At 40.0% G+C, this 17,323-nt stretch overlaps 1 protein-coding gene across 1 annotated transcript in view; it reads left to right on the forward strand.

Moving 5' to 3' along the window:
* Nucleotides 1-17,323, forward strand: part of lama2 (laminin, alpha 2) — a 167,213-nt gene that overhangs the window by 83,770 nt on the left and 66,120 nt on the right. Inside the window, exons 19-24 of the mRNA XM_086166628.1 lie at nt 2,382-2,509; nt 4,352-4,438; nt 10,328-10,539; nt 13,999-14,105; nt 15,131-15,403; nt 16,036-16,216. Of these exons, the coding sequence (XP_086022754.1) occupies nt 2,382-2,509; nt 4,352-4,438; nt 10,328-10,539; nt 13,999-14,105; nt 15,131-15,403; nt 16,036-16,216 (988 nt within the window). The remainder of the gene's footprint in view (nt 1-2,381; nt 2,510-4,351; nt 4,439-10,327; nt 10,540-13,998; nt 14,106-15,130; nt 15,404-16,035; nt 16,217-17,323) is intronic.

Here is a 17,323-nt window from a genome sequence, read left to right on the forward strand (position 1 = left end):
ATAACTTACACACAGTTCAGCAGCAACGAAGGCAAAATGGTATAGTATTGAAAATAAACGACGAAGTCTGTCAAATTAAACAAGGAAAATTGCTACTTTCCATCATACGCACGCACACACACACACACACACACACACACACACAGATGCACACTATGTAAGCAATATCTTAAATTCAAAAGGGAGATGTTTTTTATTCGTATGTTATTTTGTTGCAAAGTTGTACTGTTGTTTGACCCTTGTGTAGCATACAGTTTTGTTTGTTTTTGGGTTTTTTCCATGGAAGGGAAGACTAAATCTGGGATGGAGCAGAAGAAATCAAATATTGAGACCTTAGGGCCAACCGTCTCTTCTAAGAGTGATGAAATAACAACACAAAAACCCATCCTCCCATTCAAAACTGAGAAAAAGAATATAAGTAACATTGAAGAGCAGAAAAATTGCAGTTCACACGCTGCGTGTGTTCAGGGTTGTGCCCTGAAGTATCATCATATCACCGGGCAAAAAGTAGTACACTGATTATCTGCCGGTGGAGATTCTCGTGGCAGCAGAGGGGGTGGTAGTTCGAGCTTCATCAGAAGCAAACCAGGGGAGTGTTAGGTGGCTGCAGACCAAACAAAATCGGCTTCGGGCGTAGGGCCACTTCTTCGAGACCCAAAATGACCGTACTTTATGGTTATCAGATTTTTCTTGTGTCACTTTCAACACACCCTGATGGAAGAGTGGCCATTGGATGAGTAGTTGCTGTCATCTTTGATCGTGATTCACTGTGATTCACGTGGCTTCCACCGTTGCCTTTTATTTACTTCTTTTTATTATTGCCAAATTGTGTGAGGATAGAAACAGCTCATTTTGTTCATGCAGTAAACTCCATGTGCTTGGTTTCTATGGTGATAAATTGTGATGTGATGCCCATACTGTGCCACATCATTAAGCTTGAACTCCTTCTGATTATCTCTCCTTCTGTTGTTCACTCACTAATTACTTATACTGGGACAGTCTGGGGCAACAGTAGCAATTCATAATGTTTAAATTTTTTTTTGTTTTTTTTTTTCATTTTTTTTCTACTGTCTACTAACTACTCACCTCAATGAGTACACATTTATTAGTTTGGTTGCAATGCGCTGTATCTGGCATGCTGTCTGCTCAGCCCCGTAATCCAACTGAAAACATTTAGGTATTCCTTTATCGATCAGCTGTCTGATGGTTGCTAAATAATCTGAAAACCTGGGAGTTATTGAAAGCAGTGTGTAATTTTGACAAGATTTGTACAAGAGGCACTCATGGGTGTCAATTCTTCACATATTGGTTTTGTGAATGAGTGTTCTTTTAGTTTACTAGAGTTTTTGTTGTCAGCTACCAGCGCAGTTTAAAGTAAGCAATTCAAGGTCAGCTAGTCGAGTGGGATCTGTTTACATCTACCTCCAGTGGGCCGGCCGAAGATGTAAACAAAGATTTTGCAAAGATTTTTTTGAGTGAAGTTGTTTAGAGTTGTTGGCTAACGTGTCTATGTTGCAAGTTAGTTGGCAATTCATTAAGGAAGTGAACTAAATGTTATCATTTTTTTTTTCACGGAGCAGCAGTCCCAACCAGTGATGCCAAACCAGTTTACAGGTATCTAATTGTTGCCATAAAATATTGTCTTCTGAATAAGAAAAAAAAAAAAAAAGAGATAAAAAGGCAGAATTGAGTTCATTGCCTGAGACAAAGGTGTTAGATGACATTCACAGACTCTCCTCATGTGCTCCAACCCTTCAGAAACAAAACTAAAGCACTTGAGTTACTGCAATACTCGGGTTGGGTTGGCCTTTGGTGTGTGTGCCACAATGTCACTCTTAATTGAAATCCTACCGTTGAAAAAAAAATTGATTTTTGTTTCCGCGTTAAGCAGAAGGTTTCTGTTTCCATTCCGGCTGAGGTCTTTCTGTGTGGAGTCTTCAAGTTCTCCCGTAGGGCCCACCCCCATGTTCCCACTCTTCAGTCTGAAAGCAGTCAGTAGGTCTTCATCGTCTTAAGTGTCTTTATTGAAGACTTAAGTGTCCGTAGGTGTGAACAAGAGAGTGAATGGTCGAATGTCTCTATATGTGGCCCCTTGATTGATGGCTGACCCATCCAGGTTAAACTCCACCTCTTGGCCAATGACAGCTGGATCGGCTCCAGTGCTCTGTGACCCCCGTGAGCAGGATAAGCACGGGTGAATTAGAGGGAGTGACACTTCTGATAAGCAATGTCTTACTTCCCCCAAGTCTGCCGTAAACCAAATGCAAGTGTGGTTGGATCTGTGTTATATTCAATCGTATATTCTGTCATTCTATGTTTTGTCTGCTTTTCTTTCTTAACTTCTTTCGTTCTTACATATACCCCCCCCCCCTCCCCCACAGGACTGTGCCCACTACACCACTGGTCCATTCTGTGACAGCTGCCTACCTGGTTTCTATGGCAACGCTACTCGGGGCTCCGCCGCAGACTGTTTGCCCTGCACTTGCCCACTCAGTTTGCCGACCAACAAGTAAGTTATCCGGATGCTGGATCTAATTAGACCAAGATGACTGAATTTCAACTCCAGACTCGTTCCCTGACTCTGATCCCTGTGAGTCTGTGGCTCCGGTTTTCTGTGTTGGTGTTCTCTTGCAGCCATCTCATCAACCATTGTATCCTCTCTGATGCATCCTCTGTCTGTAGAAGGTACCGCAGAGATGGCCGCTTCGTCATCCTCGTAATAGTGTAGTCATGACATTCACAGAAAGTGGTATTCCACAAAGAATTCAACTACAAAGAAGTCTCTGTGGATCTCTATAACAAACTGGCTCCCCTGATGTGCATCTGCAGTTTCCCTGGATGACCAGGGAGAGATGCTACGTATCAAATTCTCGAATTTCTCCACAATTAAAAAACACACACAAGCACACACACACACGCTTGTGCACACACACACAAAGGGGCAGCGACAGCTGAGAATGTCCACCGAGTCATGACTCATCATGCCTAAGGGAGAGGTAAAAATAAAGAACGAGTAAAATAAAGCCCCCCCCCCACCCCCCGTGTTTCTCGACACTTTCAACTTTCTCTCTTCCTCTAACTCCGGCAGTAATAATAGCATGAAGGCTCGGTTTCTCTCAAACCCTGAAAAAAGCTCCCTTGTCCGGATATTCAGCAAAGCCGGTCCCCCAACAATATTTGTTCCTCAGCCTGCAGGGCCAGTCAGACTGCACCCGCCAACTTCCTCCGTCTTTTCATGATCTAATATCTCATATTCATATTTTGTATTTACATTAGGAATCGATAGGAATATATTCATTGCCGTCCAGTCATTCATTTACTCATTCGGTAATTCATGCTTTTTTTCTATGTTTGAATATGGCTCTTTGTGCAATATTAATTTCTACTTCATGTTTAGCTAATCTGAGAAAAAAAGACCAAAAAAATCCTGTCAAAGGTATTCCTTCATCACAGCAGAAGATTCCTTATTGATATAGAAGTGACATTTTCAAAACTTTTGAAAATCTCTTTCACGCTTTGTTATGGCTCAATATGCTGTCTTTTAATTTATTTTTTTTTCATATCTGAATAACTACGAACACTTGCCCAAAATATAATTGCCCAGGCTAACAAAAACAACCGTTATCCTTCTCTATGACTTTAAATAATGGCAGTTATCATCTTTAATATACAATATTACATATCTATCTATTCACTACTAAATCTGCAAATATACTAAAGAAGCGCTTCACATTACTTTTTTAACATGTATTTTCCAGTTATTTACCATTAACAGAATATTGAACCAGTATTTAAACAACTTTGTGAGCCATTTGTGAGTATGAAAATATAGTTATTCATCACATTATAAGTTTTTTCATTTACTTTTTGAACAAATATTGCTATTTAACAGTTGTCACTTAATGTGCTAGAATATCTCATTGTAACTAACCCACAGTTAGTGGGCCAGTCAGGGGCCTGGAACCTGAGCCAGCAGAACTATGTATAGATCATGGAAGTGGGAGGGCAATTCTCTGTCTGTCTCTCCCTCTCTCTCTCTGTCCCCAGTTCATTTGGCGTATCCTATATTGGCCAATGTTTTCAAATCCCAGGGCTGGTTGTAGAGACCGATGTGAAACACAGAGAGAGCGAGAGAGGAAGTAAAGGGTTCATGCGACTTTAGGAGTGTGAATGCAAGGATTAAAGTGTGAAAGAAGGGACACAGGTGTATGCGGAGTTCAACAATGGTCTTGACCAACCTCTGTCCTCTCCTCTTCCTCCTATTCCTCCTCGGTCCCCTCTCTGCCGTGGGACAACATTACGGAATCCTTCCGCAACTTCAACAAAAACAACATCATCTCGACAACAACAGCTTCAGCCCCACCTGCCACCTGAGCGAGCAAGGGGAGTTGCAGTGTGACCAGTGTCAGCCCGGATACACTGGAGCACGATGTGACAGGTAACACACACACACACATGAAAATAAAGTTTGGTTTAATTAATAAAGAGCGGCAACTTAACATCTTTGTTGATCTCAGGGTTTTTAAATCTCTTATTTTTAGACTCAGCGTGTCGTTTTGTGCTATGTTTGTCTCATGGCCGATCCGTGACATCGGCATGGAAGGAACGTAACTGAACGTCTGCGTGGGTGTGCTAATCCTAAAGGAGAGTCTTCCAAGCTTCAACTTTCTAGTCATTTTCTTTCTGGTCCTCGTTGCTGGTTCTTTCTCTCTCTGACAAATATAAAGCAAAAATTGATGATCAAAATTCTGTACACCTCAGAAAAAGCACAATTGAAACTGAAAAAAACATATTTTGTGAAAAAAACTTTAATATAGAAGAATCCAAGGCCTCAGGTGTCCGTTTACACAAATCGCCTTTGTGCATTTCTTTTAACCCAACATCCTCTTAGCTGTACTTATTACCAATATCAGATACAACATGAGATAAAGTCATGGAAACAGCAAGTTTTTTATAAAACTTATCGCTCTCTTGCTCATCGGCAGTGTCTCTCTGTGTGAACTCATCACTCGGCCGGCATTCTTTCCATCAGCTGTGAGCGTCTTTATCAACCTGGGCTTAATGAGTCCAAACTCAGAGACGCCAGCATTGTGAAAACTCCGGTCTATGCTGTCGGCTGATGTCACGGTCTGAGTAAATATAGTGTTTCTCCACCCAGACATTTTAGCTATTGCAATGCACTGAGGTGGAACTTCCAACCGCCCTGTGTTTGAGGACTCAGTATTCAGTATTTCTTTAGATTGGAGCTGTCGGGCGAATGCCTCGTACTTCTGACAAGCACTACTTAGAGAGATAAAGCTTTTTTGTTGCAAAACTTTGAATTTGTGGCGTTTCTGGTACAGATATAGATTGAAAGAGGCACGTGTTTCATATACAAGCAATCCTGTCTGAGCAATTTTCCAAAATACCCATTCATTTTCCTATTTTTTCCTAAATTATGCCAGCACTATTCTGCTACCTGTCTGCAAACGTTCGGCTGATTTTATTATCTTTTAGCACTGTTGGTAGCGTAGCAAGATTCACTGTGGGTCAGACAATAATGAATTCATAGATTTGATGAAATCTCTGCATGAGGTTTTAGCTGCATTTTCTGTTTGCCGCATTCCGTTTCACCGGCTGTGAAAGCGGCTTCTTTTCAGTCAGAGAATCTGCCTTTATGAGCTCGCCCCAAGTTGCACTTCCATGTCACCATTCAAAAGCGACATGGGGTCTGAGCTCTGTGTCCTGCATAGTCTGCATGCTTGGCCCTGCTGTCCACAGCAGAATCTTTCTGCCTGGCTTTTAGTCTTTTTATAAAACTCGTTTGCCTCTGGGCAGGTCAGAGTGACAGGCTGTCATTTCAGTTTTATTTGCTTGTTGTAATTTTTTTTCATTTATGTAGAATATATATAGTGTCTCCAACCTAGCAATACATCCCAGCTATACTGACTAGCCTCTTATGGCTAGATGACCCATAAGAATACATCCTCTATCAATAATAGAGCACAATTGTAAATAATTTCTTTAGATTGTATCCATTTTCTCTGCTAATTTTTCCACTGTGTGAAATGATATAATCTCAGTATTTAAAAGATCAACACATGATCATTGAAGAGGCTTTTTTTTTTAATTGATATACGTGCTTGATGCTGTGCACACTGGCAAGTGTCTAGATGAACCAGTAGAAAATTCATGTTTTATTATTTGGTTCATTTTAAGTGGTGCTGCCAGTCAAATGGTGGGAGACAGGCTGGCAGGGAAGTCAGATGGAGAGCAGTGGCAAAAAAGACTTGGTCAAAACAATGACTGTGAGCACATAACAGCTGACACAGTGTGAAATAATATCTTATTGCTAATGGCTTTATTAAAAAAGGTAATCAGCAGGCGGTTGTAGTTTGCTCTTTTAGTCTAATTGCTACCTGCTTCACACTACCTGCCATTACACTTCATTATCTGGCATGCTTTTGTTGGTGGTGCTGGTAATTAATTGTAATGCGTCAATTTGTCTGTATTATGGGCTTCAGCAAAATAAGCTTCTCCATTCCGCCCATGATAATAGACCATCCACTCGCGGCTAAGTGATTCTGCTTTTTCAATTTCCCGTCCTTAAACATTCATTTTCAATTCAGCCGAAAGCTTTTTAAATGCCGCCGCTGATCAGAAAAGTCAACTAAAACACTGTTGTGAGGCCTTATTAGTGATTTTTAAGGTTTGCTTTTCCAGATGTTGTTCTACCTCAAAGCATGTTGTTTGTCCGTTAATGTGGACTCTACTTTCTCAAAATGCTGTTTCCTTGTTCTTCAGCTTTCCATGAGGCAGAATTATGTCTTCTCTTTCACTATGTAATACGCTTGAAATAATGCAATATGCTCAGAGTGTGCTTCTTTCAAAAAAAAAAAAAAAAAAAAGAGAATTAGTTGCATCAGTAAAATTCAGAGTACTTGTACCTCTGCAAATAATTGCATGATCATTTCCAGTCACAGGGGAGAGGCAGATAGCTGGATGCCACAATGATGCCTCTAACAAGAAGCACATGCGCACACGAATGAAGACAGACAGCAAAGACGAAATAAGAGGCAGTAATAAAAACAAGAAGACTCTGATGGCGCACAAACAAGACAGTTCAAGTGAAGTTAAAGAATCAGCTGAGAGTCACGATGCACATCAGTTTGAAGAGGATAACATTGCCGCAGAGCAAGGTCACAGGTCCATTCCTTTTCTGAAGAGAGAAAGAGACGATGCTCGACTCCAGCTCTTTCATCTTTTGCATTTTTTTTTTTTATGTCTTTGCAAGTGATTACCGATCTGAAAAAATTTAATGCGGTGCAGTATTTGAACCTGCTGTTAAAGATCTCTATAGCTTGTTGTCATTGTATGCCCCATTTTTATCTATCTATCTAGCCCAGGAGTCCCCAAACTTTTTCCTGCAAGGGCCAAATAACTTTTCCCTTCTCTGACGGGGCCGGGCCAGTTTGTAACAAAAAGTGCGACAAGTGCGCAGAGGTGTCTAAACGTACAAATTTTTTGTTTTCCAGAAAGCCACACATAACCAAAGATTTACCCTTTCTGGGATCCTGACAGGAAAAAAAAAATCAGAAAATAAATAACAACATTATTAATGAAATAAGTAACACCATTTTTGATATAAACAATAACCAAATAACCCTTTTCAAGTTTTTCCCCCCAAAAAAGACCAAGTAACATTAACTGTCTTGTAGACATAACTGTTGCAGCTCTCTCATATCAAATTCACTGTGAAAACCAGAAAGCAAGCAGGCTATGAAACCGAACTGATACCAACACAACACATTTCACTAACAGTATGGATGTGGAATGGATTTTACCCCAATAGATTTCATTATGATTATATTTGTATTATTACTTGCATTATGATTATGACATCATAATGCATCTCTAGTATCGTTCAGGGGCCGGGCAAAATGTGGATGCGGGCCGTAGTTTGGGGACCACTGATCTAGCCCCCTATCAATGTACATATTCAGTATATATGCACATACATTTTTCAAAGGCAAAAGACAGAGAGAGAAAGAAGGATGAGACTTTGATCAGCAGATCTTGAGGCTTTAAAAAGCACAATCATTGCTATACTGCCCTGTATTTGTTTTGTTCCTACAGTTAATGTGTTTTCAGGGGCAGTAAAATCACTCCACCTGAGGCTCACTTTACACCAGCAGACTCTCTGATGACTGAGTTCATTAAGTTTTTTTCATTTCTTTTTTATTTATTTTAATTCGAGAGAAGCAAGACTGACTGCATCAGCTAGACACATGCATAATGCCACACCTCATTTTCTCTGGTTATTTAGGATTTAGTTTAGCATGTCATTTGATTGAGATCACATTTTGCGGAGAAGATAAACATGACATAGAACCCTGTTGTTAAACACTCCCGGATTTTGTGTAAAATGCGGGAGTGCACAAATCCCATTTTTGCACAAATCCCATTTTTTTGCTTCCTGACAGTCCATAAAATTTCAATGTTAAACAGTGACAAAGGAAAGAAAATTATCACAAAATGTTTTCAAATCACCCTGCTCACAGCCCGCTAATAAAAGTAAAAATACTCAGGACTTCGCCTTGACCTCTCTCTCTTTCAGTAACTTTATTCCACTCGCGCTCAGCCTCCCTGCACACTGAGATGGTTTTGACCAGGTGTCCGACCCCCTCCTTCACACTCGCTGGACTTGTCTATAAATAACTTTACTTCCTCTTCAGGCACTATTTAAAATGAAACTGCACACATAGTAGAACAGATTGAAGAGATTACAATAGGAGAGTGAGTTCATCTTGTAAATGACACAAACACACACACACACACACACACACACACACGCACTTGCCTTCTCTCCTCAATAAGTACTATTTCCCACTTGATGAGGACGACACACTGAAGGGCTACATACAAATCAACAGCAAAGTGCGAGAACACTTGAATAACAACAATACGCACACAGAGACACGTACATACACACCTACAGAGTGAGCCGCACTTCAACACACACACACACACACACACACACACACTCAAAGGCTAATATACCAGCTCTGTTGAGTACCAGGGAGGGTCAGTGGTAATAATGACTGCTCTTGACTCTTTCTCTCTCTTTGTCCTTTCTTTCCTACCTCTCTAAATTCAATTTTTCTTCCAGAGAGCCCCCCCTCTTCTCTCTTCTCTCCTTTCCTCTCCACTTCTCTCCTCTCCTGTCCTCTCTTCAAGATTCAAAGTGTTTATTGACATATGTAGTGTGAAAACGTGTTTCCCTGTACAATGATATTCTTATATTGCCGTCCACACCTTTTCTGTCTTTTTCCTCCTCTTGTGTTGTCTCTTCTTATTTCATGTGGCCTTATTTCTGCTGAGTTTCAGCTTAACTCCAAGTTATTGTCCTTGCTCAAGTGTTTTCCATTTTTAATGACGTTATATGTAACTTTTTTGTGAATTTTCTTATTCTATTTACTTTACCATTGCAATGTTCAAGAAAAATGTCAGTGCCACCCCCCACAGGAAACATGCATGCCTAATGAAGAATTAACATAATTATAAGATATTATTTTAAGAATGAATTGAAGCATAATGTGTATTTATATTGGTTCTGTCGCAGACTAGACCATAAAGAAGATCCCTAATTTTAGCGACCTGACAAAACTACATGTCCACTGGTAGAGTGGACATTCAGGAGTTGAATGATTGAACTGTTACTCCTCTACAATCTCATATGATGCAGAAATTAAGGCTTCAAAATGATAGTCATCCACTTTTCTCATTCAGTCTGTGGGCTACACTGTCCAGGCCTGCTTGAAACTGTGACAAAAGTAGCTTGGACATCACTTCCATCGCCAAATCATTCATGGCACAATGTAAGATAACTGCTTTGTTTTGGTTTATAATTTAGCAGGTGGAATTTCAGAAAGGAGAGAAGCACAAGTTGTGTGCTGCCCGCAATGGGAAATGTTTTCCACTTTAAAAAGAAAGTGGGGGATCCCCTAAACTGAATGCAGCATTTTCTTATGTGTACAAGTATTTAATCAATATATCAAGTGGGCAGTAATTTAAATAGGTCATCAGTTGAGAGAGAAACCCGCTGACATTAAGCTGGGATCCGTCCAAGGTTTTCCCACCTGGTAAAAAACCACAATCCACAATCTTTCCTCACCATAATCGCCAAGTGCTTGCTCATGGGGGAATGTCGGGTTTCTGTCAATCATTTTAAAGAGTGTGATCCAGACCTTCTCCACATGGAAAGTGTCCTAAGACAACAGTGTTGTGATTTTGTGACATATAAATCACATCTAACTTGACCTGACTGTCTTTTCCTGATGCTTCACAGATGTTCCAATGGATATTTTGGTCAACCCACAGTACCAGGACACTCCTGTCAGTCTTGCGATTGTCATGGTAACCTGGACTTATCCGTACCTGACAGCTGCCATCCAGTTACAGGCAAATGTCTGCATTGTCGCCAAGGATACGCTGGCGTGACGTGTGACAGTTGTGCCGAGGGTTACTTCGGAGATGCCATCGCAGCGAAAAACTGCCAGCGTAAGTAAGGAGTGTAAGCAATAAAATAAGCAAAGTCCATTTGCTAGGATAAGATTTTATTATGACAGGTAGCTTTTGTTGTTTGGGCTTTTTATTATTCAGTCACAGACCACTCTGACTTCAGTTATCCCTTGAGTTACAGTAGAAGCCTGCTTTGGAAATGGCTACTTGTGAGGACTCCCTGTGGTGGTACACAAAAGTGTGCGCAGCACGCTTTTCCATAACACATACGCATAAGAAGACCTTGAAACACAGTTTCAGAATAAAAGTGGCATGTGTATGGTCATTTTTATTTAGAAAATCTCTACACTCAAGAAAAAATAGATAAAATAAGATAAAATTAAATTAAATGCTGTTGTTATATTTTTTAATAAATCGGGTTTTTCAGACAAAGACGCAAGCATTACAAAATAACATTTTTAAAAGCCACTCAAAGTTCAATGTCATACTTAGCCTAAACAATAAAGTGTATCTGTTCATGAAATCATTGTGTGTTTATATATATATTGTTTATATATATATTATATATGTACATATATATATATATGTGTGTGTGTATGTGTGTGTGTGTTTACATAATTAATATACTATATTTATACAATATTTTACACATTGTTTCATATTCATATATACACATATATGTGTGTGTGTGTGTATATATATGTGTGTATATATATATAATATCATATATTTTTGTAGGTATGTACACACACACATGTATGTGTGTGTGTGAGAGAGTGTTTGGGTTGGATTGTGGGTGATTGAGTGGTTGGGTGAGCTGGTCAGTGTGTGCATGTGTGTGTGTGTGTTGTGTGTGTGTGTGTGCTTGCTTGCGTGTGTGTGTGTTTGTATATGTGTGAGAGACTGTCAGTCGTGAAGCAGATGGTGTGATGTCGGAGCAGCCCACTGACAGCCAGCTGTGCATGAGAGCGAGAAAAAAAAGCAATTAACTATTCTTATAAAAAGTAAACAGGTAGAAAATAAAAGATTACGAGAGAATGGCCGCGTCCGTTCGTGAAAACCATCATGAAATTGGCCACCGATGATGAAAGTTTTCATACTTGAAGGAAGAATGGCAGAAAGACAGTTAATCAGATAGACATCTCACAAAGAAGCACAAAGGCAGAGAGACAGGCTGACACGGGGCATTAATGTATATTTGATAGTTCATTGTTCTGTAGCTGTTTTCCCTCTCCACCCAGCTAAATGGTTATTGATTAATCAGCCTGATCGATTGCTTTACCACAGTGCTCATTGGCTGCTCGTGTCCAGGAGATGGAGGGTTTGCTATTGATCCTGTGCAAATGACAAAAGACCATCAGGAATTATTAAAACACAATAACTCTCTCCTGCTTTTTGTCTGTCCATCTTGCTCTCGTCTACTTCGCTCTCCTTATCACTCCTAGTCTTAATGAATTTTATTGAGTGGAGTAGGAGAGTTCAGGTCGAGTCCATTTGTGCTCTATTAGACTCCAGAAATCCTTCACTTTTTCTTTTGATGTCAAAGTTCCCATTTACCACAATTTCGTTTGCAGCCATTTTGTGTCTTGGACGAATAATGACTCGGCTTAATCCAGTTGGGGGAAAAATGGCGGTTTGATATTACAAGTAATCTTGGCGACAGCCAAAGTCTTTTCGTCCTTTTCTTTTTGCCAAGCAATAAAATGAAGAAAATTGCTTCAGTTCATTTTCATAGCAGGGGAGGTCTTTTGGAAGCTTTTGAAAAGATAAATGACTTGCACTCTTTGTCTAGTCAACAAAGTATATATAGTGATTCAATAATGTAACCCCCCTCCAAACACACACACACACACACACACACACACACACACACACACACACACACACACACACACACACACACAACACTACCACCATCACCAACATCATCACCATTACCATGTAGGTTTCAAAGATATATCATGAGGAAAATCAATGAAGCCTCTGGAGACCTCCGCAACGCCTAACAATCAATTTGCTTCGGAGTGGAAAAAAATAAAAAATAAAAAATAAAAGCACCACATTGCAACACTTAATGTTGTGCACATTCCTTATGGAAAATCCCAGGATATAATTTTGAGTACATTTCATCTGAACTAAATAACGAAACGTATGGTATATTTTCTCATTTGTGATTCTCCTATATGTCGAAGCCTCAACAGTCAGCACAAGAAAATGCACACATGCACACACACACACACACTAACACATTTTTGACTGAAGAACTAGTCTAGGTCCGACAATCCACTCCCCTTGAAATCCCCTTTGAATCATATCTGTGCAGTGAGATTACAGCTGAACATTTCACTTCTGTGTACGCTTGTTAACCTTGAGTGTGTATTCCATTTGCAGTTTGTACGCCCTGCGCGGGGTACTTAAAAGACTGCACAATGCCTGCTATTAGGATATAGATTAGATGCAGGATAGCTTTCCCTGCACCATGTTGATATGACAAATTGCTTATTGCTTGGTAACAGAACATAATGTATTTTGTGTTTAAAAAAAAAAAAAAAAAAACGAAAAAAAAAAGAAAAGTTAACTCGGCAATTGTGGGCCGCCGCGGACAAAAGCGGAACAAGAAGGAGCATTTTATCGCACAAGATGTACATTGTGGCAAACGACAGAACAGACTCCAGATGGTTCCTGAAAGGTGATGTTTGAGGGCTGAGAGGCTCCGTCTGAGTGTGTGTGTGTGTGTGTGTGTGTGTGTGTGTGTGTGTGTGTGTGTGTGTGTGTGTGTGTGTGTGTGTGTGTAAAACAAGAGGGTTGACTCCTACCCTTCTACGTATTTTCTATATGTCCGAATACATATTTTATAATACACATATATACATATAAGTGTATGTGCATCTTGTTTTGTTTTGTTTTTCTTTTTACCCTGTCAGTACTTTTTATGTACAAGTGAGTAGGTGTGCGCTTCGTCTGTATGTGTGGGATGGTTTGCATGCCTCATTGCTTTTGTGTGCGAATCAGCAATCAATGTATTGTGTTTCTTACATGCCTCTGCATATTCCTGCGTGGTTGTGTGTGTAGACATCTGCTGTACCCCTTTCTCACACATTCTCATCCCACACCAAGGTCAGCCCTTCTGTCTCTTTATACATGTAACACAAGGGAATGGCAGGAGGTAAAAAAGATTGTCAGTGCATGTGTAACCACGTGACGTAGGCGACTCATTTCTTTAGACTGTCTGCTTTTTTGCATGCATTTGTGTGTCTGAATATGACAGCCCATCTGTCAGGTGGGATCTGCGAGGCTACGGCTTTTAATTGTACATCTAAAGGGTTGACTGGCATGTGTGGAATTGTCTTCTTTACCGAGTTGGATTTAAACACACAAAGATTAGTTGAAGCTAAAGTCATCCAAGAAATACAATCAAAGAAGACACACACACATACTGGCAACAAAGCTAAGTATTATTTACCCATTTAATATTTCCTCCCCTCATCCAACCCACAGCCTGTCAGTGCCATACCAATGGTTCGGTTTCCAATATCTGCAACAAGGAGACAGGCCAGTGTAAATGCAAAGAACACGTGGTTGGAAAACAATGCGACAAGTGTATGGTGAGTATTCTTACTTATGCTAATAACTTTTACCCCTACCTGCTGGTTACCTTATGATGTTCTATAATATTTACATTATTGTCGACTATTCTCGTTCAGCATTTTAAACCCAAATCATATTTTTATTATGATTAATGATGGGAATGTACTTTCTTATTGCTACTGATAAAAATCCAGTTTATTTTATTCTTTTTTTAACATTTCTGCTGTTGGAAGGGCCATTTCTATGCAACGGTATTACAATTTACTTTAGACGTGGACTTCCTTTGGTGCTGGTGTAATGAATCTCCTGAGGGAAGTAAAAAGTTTTCCAGTTAGATTGTAGAGTTGAAGTTTGGGGACTCCAGAAATTTGCTTAAACACTGGGTACGTTACCAGGAGCTATGCTCAACAAAGTTCCTCTTTGTACTGCTGAGATCAGTTTTGCAGCTGAGTTGAAATCCAGAGAACATGTTAAGCCAATCCATGAAGCTGTTTTTATTTACATCGGTAGCTGTGATTAAAAGAATGAATGAACTGGCCCAGTTCCAAATCTCTGTTCAGATGTATAGAAATATAGTAATTTTACATGGAGTACATTTTCACAAATCCACATCACCTGAATCGCTGAATCAGATTTCATTTTTACAGTCATGTGTTCATGCCTTTAGTCATACAAATACTGTGTTGTTTTATCTTTGCTCACCTGCGGTTCTTCATTAAGACTGTGATATATTATTTCTAAATACTGCCATCCACATTTTGCTAACCCATTATATACTCCTTTATACGGTAAATATCGCTCTCACTTTGCGTCCAGCTTTTTATTTTGAAGTCAGATTTCCTCAATCCAATTGCACATGCGTAATCTTATCCAAACCCCCTAGATTCAGGGTTTTTTACATATTAATTCCTTTAAAAGAATGAAAGAATTTCGTTGTTAGTTATTGGATTTTTAAAATAGTGCTTATGTATTTCATTTAACTCTGGTGTAATGTTTAACATCCCCTCCACCCCCCCCCCTTCCCCCAAACCCTCTGGTCCAGCCTAATTGCTGGTGGGATTCTGGGCGTCAGGAGTGTGTGCCCTGTCGCTGCAACCCTCATGGCTCTATGGCTCAACGTTGCGACGGCGAGGGTCGGTGTATCTGTCGGCCCGGCTTCGTGGGCCGACTCTGTGACCTTCGTCGCCAAGGTTTTGAGAGACGAGAGACAAGGCGCCCGGTGGAACGCGTTCCCATAGAAGCTGTGCAGAAGAGATGGGGGGGGGTGTCTCGCACAGGGGGTTGCCCGAGGGCAGCGTACAGGCCCAAGTCGCTGGTAAAAGACATGGCATGCACATGAGAGTGTGTTGTGTTTGGAGCATGGGTGTGCTTTTTTTTTTGGAGTGCTGCCTTTTTCTGGGAGCACAGATTTGTGCATTTGAGGTGAAATATCTGAATATTATACATGTGTTTTTGCAAATATCACATTTCCCATATGCAATACAAGTGATTTTCGAGTGTTGTGTTTGTCATGCAGGGTTAGGGTTTGGATCTCTAAAAGCACGCATGAATAAATAAGGTTCCCATTTCAAGGCCCGCAATGACACACGATATATTTCGCAACCTCTTCATCAAGTCATTCTCCACTTGGGCGTGTGTTTCATCCTCTGCCCACTGCCATTACATTTCATCACTTCTCTGGCAGTTTTAAGCTCATTTTGTTTTAATTGACTTGACCAGCACATCGCAGTGCAGATCATAAGTAGTTCGCTTTAATCAAACAGCATGGTGTGTTTATTTCTCAAAGCAGCAGCTCTCAGAGAGCCAGTGAATATATTCAAAGTGCTTCTCCCTTCATGTATTCCAACAGGGGCTTACATTTCCTTCTAACGGTTTAACCCCCGACGCTTCCACTTGTCCTTGTCCCCATTCGCATCTCACCCTTGTGTTCTATTTGCCTGCCCCCAGTCGCAGACATACGGCCTCACCGTGGTGGGACAGTGCATCCCGTGTCACTGTAACTCCTTTGGTTCCAAGTCGTTCGACTGCAATGAAGTGGGTCAGTGTTGGTGTCAGCCCGGCGTCACTGGAGCCAAATGTGACCGCTGCTCACGAGGGTACTTCAACTTCCAGGAGGGCGGCTGCGCGCGTAAGTCTGCATAACAGGATGGAAAGGGTTTTTGTAAAATCCTGTCCAAATCAAAGCATTTTGATGTGACATTTACTGATTTGGCATTTTACAGTATATTTCCAAGTGTATAAATATTATTTCTGTATTGAAACATACTGGCCTGCTTAATGAAACTTGCACCTTTCTAAAAATATTATAGTGTGTTATAAATGTGTTCATAAATAATGTGATAATCAGGTGGTATCATGGAACCAATGAAAGACATGAGGGGAGAAAAAGAAGAAGAAAAAGAAAATATTAAATTAGATACCCACTGTCAACTAGAGGGGCCGGAGATGAAATAACACGAAGAGAAACTGTCTCCTAATTAACGCGAACAAATACAACAACGGAAAACTCTCTCGCAAAATAAACCCAAGGATAAATAATTTATTTTTCCTGCTTGGTATTTTTTATTTGAAAAGAAAAAAAAAAACAGATATCAAAAGGATACAGTACCGTGTATAGCTTACTTCCCAGAAGATGTTTGTGTGGGTTTCAGCTCTCATTCCTAGATTTTTTTTTTTTTTGTGTGTGTGTTTTTTTTCCAGGGTTGTAAAATATTTCGATACAAACCAATCAGCGGAAGATTATTTTATCTGAAAAATATATGAAAATATATAATACATCAAGTCAGTGTAAAAGACTAATATTTTTATGTATATAAGCATATTTGAATTGATACAACTATTTTTCTTTTTTGCTTTTATACAATTACTCATGCATTCAGTAAAATCAACAGTCCTTTCTAAAAACGTTACAGTGTTTTTAGTGTAACTGTTTAATTTTTCCAGCGGCAGTGATTCAATAAAACAAACCGGTGCAAATGTAAAACGTCAAACTTCCCACATATCAATCACGTGTCATGATGAAAGTTAAAAAGGGGAATTTGCTCACTGAGGAATTTTGTTTCAGAATAAATACATTAATTAATGAATTAATGAAGCGTTGACTTTAACAGTGACAACTGGACCCTGTGTGTGTGTGTCTCCTTACTAAACTACAGCACAGGCCGGTGATAATCCACTGGGTTTATCTGTGTTTCTTAATTACACTGTGCCTGGGTTTAAGCCTGTGCAACTTCAT

The sequence above is a fragment of the Fistularia commersonii genome, chromosome 20 (assembly GCF_037954325.1).
Source record: "Fistularia commersonii isolate RoL2024-O1a breed Wild chromosome 20, RoL_Fcom_v1.0, whole genome shotgun sequence".
In the NCBI taxonomy this organism is placed as follows: domain Eukaryota; kingdom Metazoa; phylum Chordata; class Actinopteri; order Syngnathiformes; family Fistulariidae; genus Fistularia; species Fistularia commersonii.